The sequence below is a fragment of the Danio aesculapii genome, chromosome 6 (genome assembly GCF_903798145.1).
Source record: "Danio aesculapii chromosome 6, fDanAes4.1, whole genome shotgun sequence".
Classification (NCBI taxonomy): domain Eukaryota; kingdom Metazoa; phylum Chordata; class Actinopteri; order Cypriniformes; family Danionidae; genus Danio; species Danio aesculapii.
Genome location: NC_079440.1, coordinates 3227477 through 3239121, shown reverse-complemented (window position 1 = coordinate 3239121; position 11645 = coordinate 3227477). Strand labels below are relative to the sequence as shown.

General features: G+C 30.5%; 1 protein-coding gene across 2 annotated transcripts in view; it reads left to right on the top strand.

The window, feature by feature from the left end:
- dlgap4b (discs, large (Drosophila) homolog-associated protein 4b) overlaps positions 1 to 7128 on the top strand; it is a 192551-nt gene extending 185423 nt beyond the window's left edge. For both annotated transcript variants that reach the window (XM_056459339.1, XM_056459338.1), the window contains one exon: positions 1012 to 7128. In XM_056459339.1, the coding sequence (XP_056315314.1) occupies positions 1012 to 1230 (219 nt within the window). In that variant the 3' untranslated portion in view covers positions 1231 to 7128. The remainder of the gene's footprint in view (positions 1 to 1011) is intronic.
- Positions 7129 to 11645: the final 4517 nt, after the last annotated feature.

Below are 11645 nucleotides of genomic sequence, written 5' to 3'. Positions count from 1 at the left end.
ATCATGGCAAAAACAAAAGACATTTGTTATTAGAAATGTATTATTATTATTATTATTATTATTATCCTTATTATTATCCTTATTATTATCCTTATTATTATTATTATTATTATTATCATTATTATTATTATTATTAATTATTATTATTATTATTATTATCATAATTATTATTATTATTATTATTATTAATATTATTATTATTAATTATTATTATTATTATTAATTATTATTATTATTATTATTATTATCATTATTATTATTATTATTATTATTATTATTATTATTAATATTATTGTTATTATTATCATTAATATTGTTATTATTATTATTATTATTATCGTTGTTGTTGTTGTTATTATTATTATTAATATTATTGTTATTATTATTATTATTATTATTAATATTAATGTTGTTATTATTGTTATTATTATTATTATTATTATTATTATTAATATTATTATTATTATTATTATTATTATTATTATTATTATTATTATTATTATTATTATTATGTTTTATGAAATATTATTTTCTGATTGGCTACAGAACAAACAAATTGGCAACACTGCTGTCCAATAACTTGCCTAATTAACCTTATTAAGCCTGTAAATTGCACTTTAAATTAATACTAGATAATTACTAGTATCTTAATAACTCAAAATATTTAGTAAAATGATATATGCTGTCTAAATGACAAAGACAAAAAAATCAGTTATTAGAAAATATATATATTGGTAACACTTTAGAATAATGGTGCATTAGTTAATGTTAGTTTATGTATCTTACATTTCTTTAATATATTTAACATTACCTGTATGAATAGTCTTGTAAGGTATTTATTAATCATAGGTCATCATGGTGGAACAAAAGAAATGAGTTAAGTTAAAGCATATTAATTTATCTGTTTTTTAATCTCTCCATAAAACCTAATAACTGTGCCTTCAGGGAACGAGGGTTAAATCCAGATGATCTTGCATTAAGAATAGTATTTTTTACATCTATTTATTGCAGGAGAACCAGAAACAGGCTCCTCCGGTGCCCAAGAAACCCGGAAAAAGCAAACCAACTCTAGGCCGCGAAAAAAGCACAGAGTCTGTGGACAAACAGAGACAGGAGGCTCGAAAAAGGCTGATGGCGGCAAAAAGAGCGCAGTCTGTAAAGCAGAACTCAGCCACCGAGAGCGCAGACAGCATCGAGATCTACGTCCCTGAAGCCCAGACGCGACTCTGAGGAAAAAAAACAGAGACCGCCAACCACTGCTCAAGGGCTCCGGCATCACACACACATACTAAAACACACACATGGAGGCTGCTTTTGTCTTCAGACGGCGACGTTTAATAAAACAGGTGAGACGGAAACTGAACTGCCAAGGAAAACCTCACTTATAGTTGCAATCGCTATTATTGATATGAGAATTAACTGATGTTATTAATGATTATCATCCTAAATCCTATATCAGATTGTTTTAAATGTCTAATATTTTGGATAAGAACTCTTGTAGAAACAAAACACGCGTCTTTCGGCCCACCGCTTGAGGCTGAAATCAACGTCTTCCCATTTTGGATTAATTTTTTCATCCTTTAAATTATCTTCGGCTTTTCCTCCGGACACTCCAGTGTTTTTCAGATCCAGCAGGTGGCGCTCTTCCGTTTCTCTTATCGCTTTTGTGGATGAAAGTGCAGTCATGTCTCCATCTCAGGTCCTGAAGTCGAGCTTTTCAATCCCAGTGTTCCCTTTGCTCACGAACCAACCTGATGTTTTATCAAATGAAGTGCCTGTCAATCATTATTGTGGGTGATTATGATATGAGCCCTGTAGCAATATGGAAGATGATTATATCACAGTATATTCACTGCTTAGCTCTCCTTTGTGTCGCATTTCGTCGTTCTGATTCTCTCTCGATCTGCACAGACACGTAGCTCATATCATCGCTGGCTTTTTTTGTCCACTAGCTTTCATTTTAATTAGGAATTTGGATGAATAATGTCACATTTCACTAGTTTTACTGAAAAACAAATGTTTTGGCCATTTATTTATAGGACAATAGTGTTTTTGGGAGCAAAAACTTTTCTACTTTTAATGCATTATTGTCAGATCCTGACAAAATTGGGAGTAAAGTGTAAGACATTTATTGGCATCAAAGGTGTCATCCGGGTTGCTTCAAATGCTAAAAGTGTTTTATATATATATATTTCATGAAGATAAAACACACAGTTCTCCTGAAAATGAACATTCTGTCATCATTTACTTATTTTAAACTTGATGATATATCTTTCCTCAAAGGAAGATATACTGAAGAAGGAAGGGAAACAAAATGTTTCTAATATGGATGTCAATGGCTGCTTTTCCCCCCAAATATTCTTCAGATTATCTTGTTTTAATTGTTAATTATTAATAATATATTTTAAAATTGTTTTATCTTGTTTAGATGCACTTGAGTGTGAGCAAATAATGAGAAAATGTTCATTTTTGTGTGTGTCTGTCCCTTTAATATGTCATATTTATACTTATTCTGTTCTCATCTGATTTGATCAACACACTTGTTTTTCTGTAGGACTACTATTGGAAAGTTTGAGGTCTCTAAGATTTGTTTTTGTCGTATTTTTTTCACCCAGGTTGCATTTATTTGATCTAAATAATGTAATATTATAAAATAACATTATTCCAATCTGAAATTTCTATGTGAACATAATTTAAGATGGATATAATTCAACGTAGGTTCATTGGAAATACGTGCTTCAGCTTACATGTTTGTTAAGGCATAAGAATGTATTCAACATACTACTTGCTGCAGTTTCTAGGTAAAATGAACACTAGAGGGCTGTATGACACAACAAGTTTCACATTCATACTAATCATATTTATATTATCCACAAATAAATGAATATTTTTGCACAACACCAAATTAACACCACAGCGCCCTCTAGTGAATTTGTCATCTGAAACGTACAATGAAACCTATGTTAAGTAATGTATTTCAGATTTGCAATAATGTAGACAGCGCCCTCTAGTGGATTTGTCATCTGAAAAATATTCCAAAACCTGTGTTTTAAGCTATGTATTTCTGATTCGCAATAATGTAGACAGCACCATCTAGTGTATTTGTCATCTACAACGTCCAACAAAGCCTATGCTAAGTAATGTATTTCAGATTTACAATAATGTAGATAGCGCCCTCTAGTGTATTTGTCATTGTAAACGTGCAATGAAATTTAAATGAATTAATCATACTCAAGAATGCTTCAAAATATACTTCAACTGAAGAAATATACTTCGATATTAAAAACGGCTTTATATTTTTGTCAGAATTATACATTTTTCTAAATTCTTTGAACACCAAATTAACACCAAAGCGCTCTCTAGTGGATTTGTCATCTACAACGTCCAACAAAACCTATGCTAAGTAATGTATTTCAGATTTCCAATAATGTAGACAGCGCCCTCTAGTGGATTTGTCATCTAAAACGTCCAACAAAACCTATGCTAAGTAATGTATTTCAGATTTCCAATAATGTAGACAGCGCCCTCTAGTGGATTTGTCATCTAAAACGTCCAACAAAACCTATGCTAAGTAATGTATTTCTGATTTACAATAATGTAGACAGCGCCCTCTAGTGGATTTGTCATCTAAGACGTCCAACAAAACCTATGCTAAGTAATGTATTTCAGATTTGCAATAATGTAGACAGCGCCCTCTAGTGGATTTGTCATCTAAAACGTCCAACAAAACCTATGCTAAGTAATGTATTTCAGATTTCCAATAATGTAGACAGCGCCCTCTAGTGGATTTGTCATCTAAAACGTCCAACAAAACCTATGCTAAGCAATGTATTTCAGATTTACAATAATGTAGACAGCGCCCTCTAGCGGATTTGTCATTTTAAACATGCAACGCAATTGAATTGAATTAATCTTATTCAACATTGCTTCAGAATATACTTGAGCTGAAGAAATGCACTTAAGAAATCATTAAATTATGCTGATTTCTAATAATGATCAATATCAAAAACAGCTTCATATTTTTTGTCAGAATTATGCATTTGTCTAAATTCTTTGACGAATAAAGTAACCCCAAATTAACACCACAGCACCCCCTATTGGATTTGTCATCTGAAACGTACAACAAAGTCTATGCTAAGTAATGTATTTCAGATTGGCAATAATGTAGACAGCGGCCTCTAGTGGATTTGTCATCTGAAACGTACAACAAAGTCTACGCTAAGTAATGTATTTCAGATTGGCAATAATGTAGACAGCGCCCTCTAGTGGATTTGTCATCTACAACATCCAACAAAACCTATGCTAAGCAATGTATTTCAGATTGGCAATAATGTAGACAGCGCCCTCTAGTGGATTTGTTATTTGAAATGTGCAACGAAATTTAATTTAATTTAATCCTACTCAACAATGCTTCAGAATATACTTCAGGTGAAGAAATATTCTTCAGAAATGATTACGAGATGATGATTTCAGTTATAAACTGCTTCATATTTTTGTCGTAATTACATTTTTCTAAATTATTTTTGATGAACAGTGAGAACAGCATTTATTTGTTCCAGAAATCAACATTCAAATGACTCTCACTTTTAAACAATTAAATGCATCCATGTTGAAATAAGAGTCTCAACTTGATTACAAAGCATCAAATCTTACTGACCTCAGACTCGTGAAGGATTATTGAAATGGACTGTATTGTTCTTATCTTCTGGTGTGAATTGCGCTTTTCAGTTTTCAGCGGTTCACTCATTCTCAAGCCGTTGACGCCTGTAAATGTCTGACAGTCTCATATTCATCCGACAGCACTCAAAAACACATCCACACACATCAAGAACAATGAGTCGGGATTATGAGCTTGAATACCTGAATGCTCATATCCTGTGTTTAGTAAACCAAAATCAGGTTAGATGGACTGTTAATGCTTTAGCAGTTTTATGAAACAATCCCAATTAAATCAGCACAAAGATACTACTATGATAGAAAGAAGAGAAGTACTGTATATTCTATTGCATTTATACAAAGAAAGGAAACAGTTAATGTAGAAATTGACATAATGCACAATTCTTTTGTGGAAAACAGACAGCGTTTGCTTCAAAAACCACTGACCGCTCTGATGTGGCACCCAGGGCTTTGTGTTGGGCCTGTTTATGTTCATCTTGCTTGGATAAATTAGATGAACTGTTTTCTTGGTGTTTAATAAATTGATAGTTTTAAGAACACTTGAATTAACATGTAAAAATAATGGACCTTGTAAAAACACTCAAAAGTAAACATTGAGATACATTACAGTAAAGCAAACTCAACAGACTTTCACCTATTTACTGTGTTGCATTGCAGTAATTAAGATACAAATTGTATTAAAAAAATACAGAGTAATGTGAATCAGATATGAAACACGAGATGAAAAAACTTAAGTTACAGTAAAACACGTGGAAAATAATCTCTCAAGAACACAACTGTAGATTTATTTGTAGAAAACAGACAGCGTTTGCTTCAAAAACCACTGAACGCTCTGATGCGACACCCAGGGCTTTGTGTCGGGTGCTTTTATATTCATGCTGCTTAGAGAAACTAGATAAATGGTTTTCTTGGTGTTTAATAAATTTATGATTTAAAAAAAATACATAAATGAAAATAAAAACCAATAATGAACCTTAAACTCTCAAAACATTCAGTAAAGCAAACTCAAAAGAATTCTCTTTAAGTAATCTGAAATCCAGCTTAAAGAAAGGGATTTCAATGCATTGTGGAGTAAAAATGAATAGCTTATTTATTTGACTAAATAAAATAGACATTTGTGTAACTTTCGATCAGGGATGTGAAATTAAATTCAATTTAATAGACATTCGTTATCCAGACTAAAGTAAATCATAAGTCGTCATGTCCACTTGTTTGAATATTGCTCCAGTTTTGGTTATTTCAGTCCTTTATTTATGTTCTTATTTGTATTGTATTGCAGTCATTTTCTTGGAGAAACGAATTGTTTAAAGAAAATATTGAATAATGAGAATAAAATATGTCAAACGAGACCAAAAATATTAAATTAGTGTACAACTGGTGGAAAATAAACTCTCAAGCACTACATATATTTTTGTTTGCTTCAAAAAACACTCTGATACAGCACGACTTTAATGTTCATGCTGCTTTAGTAAACTAGATCAGCTGTTTTCTTGGTATTTAATAAATTTGTAGTTTTAAAAAACACATGATTAATAATGTAAAAAATAACGGAACTTATGAAAACACTCAAATGCAAACATTCAGTAAAGCAAACTCAAAATAATGCTCTTTAAGTGATCCATAATCAGTCTCAAAATAAGGAATTTCACATTGCTATTTTGTTTGACTAGATAAAACTGGCCTTTGTGTAACTTTTGATCAGGGATGTGAAATTACATACAATATAATAGACATTCGATATCCAGACTAAAGTAAATCATAAGTCGTCATGTCCACTTGTTTGAATATTGCTCCAGTTTTGGTTATTTCAGTCCTTTATTTATGTTCTAATTTGTATTGCATTGCAGTAATTTTCTTGGAGAAACGAATTGTTCAAAGAAAATATTGAATAATGAGCATCAAATATGTCAAACGAGACCAAAAATATGTAATTAGAGTAAAACTGATGTAAAATAATCTCTCAAACACATAAACACAACCACATATATTTTTGTTTGCTTCAAAAAACACTCTGATACAGCACGACTTTAATGTTCATGCTGCTCTGGTAAACTAGATCAGCTGTTTTCTTGGTATTTAATAAGTTTGTAGTTTTGAAAAACACATGATTAATAATGTAAAAAATAACGGAACTTATGAAAACACTCAAATGCAAACATTCAGTAAAGCAAACTGAACATAATTCTCTTTAAGTCATCTTAAATCAGTCTCAAAATAAGGAATTTCACATTGCAAATAAATAATAGCTTATTTTGTTTGACTAGATAAATCAGGCCTTTGTGTAACTTTAGATCAGGGATGTGAAATTACATTCGGTTTAACACATTCGATATCCAGACTAAAGTAAATCATAAGTCGTCATGTCCACTTGTTTGAATATTGCTCCAGTTTTGGTTATTTCAGTCCTTTATTTATGTACTTATTTGTATTGTATTGCAGTCATTTTCCTGGAGAAACGAATTGTTCAAAGAAAATATTGAATAATGAGAATCAAATATGTCAAACGAGACCAAAAATATTTAAGTAGAGTAAAACTGATGTAAAATAATCTCTCAAACACATAAACACAACTACATTCATTTGTAAAAAACAGCGTTTGCTTCAAAAAACACTCTAATACAGCACGACTTTAATGTTCATGCTGCTCTGGTTAACTAGATCAACTGTTTTCTTGGTATTTAATAAGTTTGTAGTTTTGAAAAACACATGATTAATAATGTAAAAAAATAGCGGAACTTATGAAAACACTCAAATGCAAACATTCAGTAAAGCAAACTCAGAATAATGCTCTTTAAGTGATCTTAAATCAGTCTCAAAATAAGGAATTTCAATGCATTGTGGAGTAAAAATGAATAGCTTATTTATTTGACTAGATAAAGCAGGCCTTTGTGTAACTTTTGATCAGGGATGTGAAATTAAATTGTATTTTAGAAACATTTAAAATCCAGATTAAAGTAAATCATAAGTCGTCATGTTTGAATATTGCTCCAGTTTTGGTTATTTCAGTCCTTTATTTATGTACTTTGACTTCATTTTATTGCATTGCAGTAATTTTGTTTAAAAAAATACTGTTTAATGAGAATCAAATATGAAAAATGAGACCAAAAAACATCTAATTTCAATCAAACAGATGGAAAATACTTTCTCAAGCACACAAACACATCTACAGACAAATCAGCCGACATCTGCAGAAATGTGCATTCATCAGATTTATTTATTGGTTTGATTTTTTTCACTGTTTTGACATCATCATGTGATCATCTACACGTCCTCTGTCTTTATCTCTGGACCGCCCTGATGATTTTCACTGTCCAGTGACTGATATGAGATCTCACATGTGTGATTTCTGATGCTGTATGTTCACATGTTCGTCCTCCATCATGTTTGTGGGCTTCCCTGAGGACGAAAACGACTCATAACGCAGATTTCTTTTGTGGAAAACAGACAGCGTTTGCTTCAAAAACCATCGACCGCTCTTATGCGGCACGCAGGGCTTTGTGTTGGGCCCGTCTCTGTTCATGCTGCTTGGATAAACGACAGTTTTCTACACGGAAAAATGCGGCAGCGCTCGGGATATGATCTCGGATCCACCTGACGACTCGCGATCTTTCTTCTGCTGTGTTTTACTGGAGTTTTTTTGGGGTCGTCAGAGAATAAATCATCTGAATGCAAGAGTTTGTAGCAACAAGAATTAAGATTATTATTGTTATTATAAAGATTGATAATCGATATTTTATGAAACAAGCACATATTTTAATGACTAGGATTTGTTCAATATGTCTAATGCTATATGAAGTTTAGGCTGTGTATGTCAGGGTCTTTTGTTTAGTAAGAAATACAGTAAATACGAGTTAAGTTAAAATCTGTGTGTGACTTTTTATTCTCCTGTAAGTTTATTGTACTTCTAATTATTATTTTTTCACTTTTCGTTTTCTTGTCATTTATTATTATGTGTATTGTTTAATTTCATTTTTTTTTGTAGTTCGAATAAATAAATAAGATCTTGTCAGCAAAATTAAACACACGCACAAATATTTAATGCTAAAATAAAGTTAATATATATTGGTTATTTTTCGATTAACTGAAATGAATTGTACTTAACTATAATATACAACAACAACGATATTATCTTAGTTCAAGCATCCTAAAATAAAAGTTTAATGCATAAATGACTTATTGTAAACTTGTCCAACAAAATTTGGGGTTTACATGTCTGACAGCACTATTATTATGCAGATTTTTGCACATTATTCATATTTTTCCATACATTGATGCAGTGATGCAAGCAGAGATGGGTAGATTACTTATGAATGTAATCAGTTACCAATTACAAATTACATTATTTATTTTAGCCAGTAATATAATCTTATCAATATAGCACAGAAGTAATCTAAAAGTAATCCAAAAGCAGTCAGATTATGTGACCATAAATGTGTAATCTAAGTGATACTTCTGTGCTAAATTAAATGTTTCTATTTCAGAGATTACATATTATGGTGACATAATCTGACTACTTTTGGATTACATTTAGATTACTTATGTGCTATATTAAATATTACCATCTAAGAGATTACACATTACAGTAACGTAATCTGACTACTTTTGGATTACTTTTAGATTACTTCTTTACTATATTAAATATTACCATCTAAGAGATTACACATTACAGTAACGTAATCTGACTACTTTTGGATTACATTTAGATTACTTATGTGCTACATTAAATATTACCATCTAAGAGATTATGCATTATGGTAACAGAATTTGACTACTTTTGGATTACATTGAGATTACTTCTGTGCTGTATTAAATATTACCATCTAAGAGATTACACATTTTGGTAACGTAATCCTACTACTTTTGGATTACATTCAGATTACTTTTGTGCTATATTAAATATTACCATCTAAGAGATTATACATTATGGTAACAGAATCTGACTACTTTTGGATTACTTTTAGATTACTTTTGTGCTATATTAAATATTACCATCTAAGAGATTACACATTATGGTAACAGAATCTGACTACTTTTGGATTACTTTTAGATTACTTCTGTACTATATTAAATATTACCATCTAAGAGATTACACATTACAGTGACGTAATCTGACTACTTTTGGATTACATTCAGATTACTTCTGTGCAATATTAAATGTTAGCATCTAAGAGATTACACATTACAGTGACGTAATCTGACTACTTCTGGATTACATTCAGATTACTTCTGTGCTATATTAAATGTTAGCATCTAAGAGATTACACATTATGGTGACATAACCTGACTACTTTTGGATTACATTTAGATTACTTCTGTGCTATATTAAATGTTACCATCTAAGAGATTACACAATATGGTAACAGAATCTGACTACTTTTGGATTACATTCAGATTACTTCTGTGCTTACCCTTATTTGATTTCACAACTATTAATGATCTTGTACTATTTTGACAGATATATATATATATATATATATATATATATATATATATATATATATATATATATATATATATATATATATATATATATACATATATATATATCCTCATTCTTTATTATCTACAAGAGCCTCAACAGCTTCTTTTTAAAGTCCAATGATAGTTAATATTTCACAACACTAACGCTAATATACCTCACTGTTATAGTTTGCTAACACTGAACACAACCACATTTATTTTGAAAGAATTTCAAACATTTAAAGAGAAGAATTGGGATAATTGTAAACAACTCTCTGCCATTGTGTAAATAATATGTAGTCATGTAATCCATTAAACAGTAACTGTAGTCTGATAATGAGTATTTCAAAAAGTCATTAGGATATCTGGTATCTGATTACATAATCCAGATTACATTTAATCCGATGCTACTCACCTCTGTGCATTTCAATGCTAATTCACTCATATAGACGAGAACATTTTCAAGATATCGTTGTGGTCTTTTGACAGGCATTTGCTCCATCAGAAAAGAGCGTTTGAGGTCATGATGTCAGAAATCCGTCGTCACAGGAGTGAAATACGAGCAAGTCTCCTCTGCTCAAGTGTTTTCTGCGCATTCCTGCATATGAAAGAGAAGGATTTGCCACAGGCGTTGAGAAAATACTTTACAAATCTGATCTGTATGCAAACAAACACTCAGCCATTTCCTGCAAAAACTGCATTTATGAAAAGACCTTGTTCAGCCATTGACATTATTATTCAGACAGCACTTTTCTACTGAGAAACTGTTTGTTGTTCAGAAACAAAATTGCATGTCATGTCAATATGACTTAAGCTTCATTTTTTATTGTTCATTTTGTAAATAAATCAATAGAAATAGACAGAGAGAGAAAAACTAAATAAAACATAAGGAGTGAATAGTTTTAATAGCGTTTTAACAGGTTTGTTTTTTAATAAGAATAATTTAATAAGCATTTTCTTTAAACTGCTAGTATACTGTAAATAAAAATGTCAGATGTTGTCCAAACACAAATCGATCCATTTAACTTAATTGTTTCCTTACAAATTTAAGTGGATTGAACAAAAAACAATCAAGTTGTCCCAAAGAACTCAATAATTGTGTTTATTCAGCCTATTTTAAATATGGAGTTTGAACAAACAGCAAAAAATATTTGTTTTAAAGTGTATTTTTATTATTTTTCTTTAATTTAGAATGTTGTACAAAATTCAAATATAAATTTAATATTATATATTCATAATATAAACCGACAAATAATAACCAATTAAAATATTAATTTAATAAGTAATATTATGTTACCATAAATGTGTAATCTAAGTGATAGCTCAGTGCTAAATTAAATGTTTCTATCTCAGAGATTACACGTTATGGTAACGGAATCTGACTACTTTTGGATTACATTTAGATTACTTCTGTACTATATTAAATATTACCATCTAAGAGATTACACATTACAGTAACGTAATCTGACTACTTTTGGATTACATTTAGATTACTTCTGTACTATATT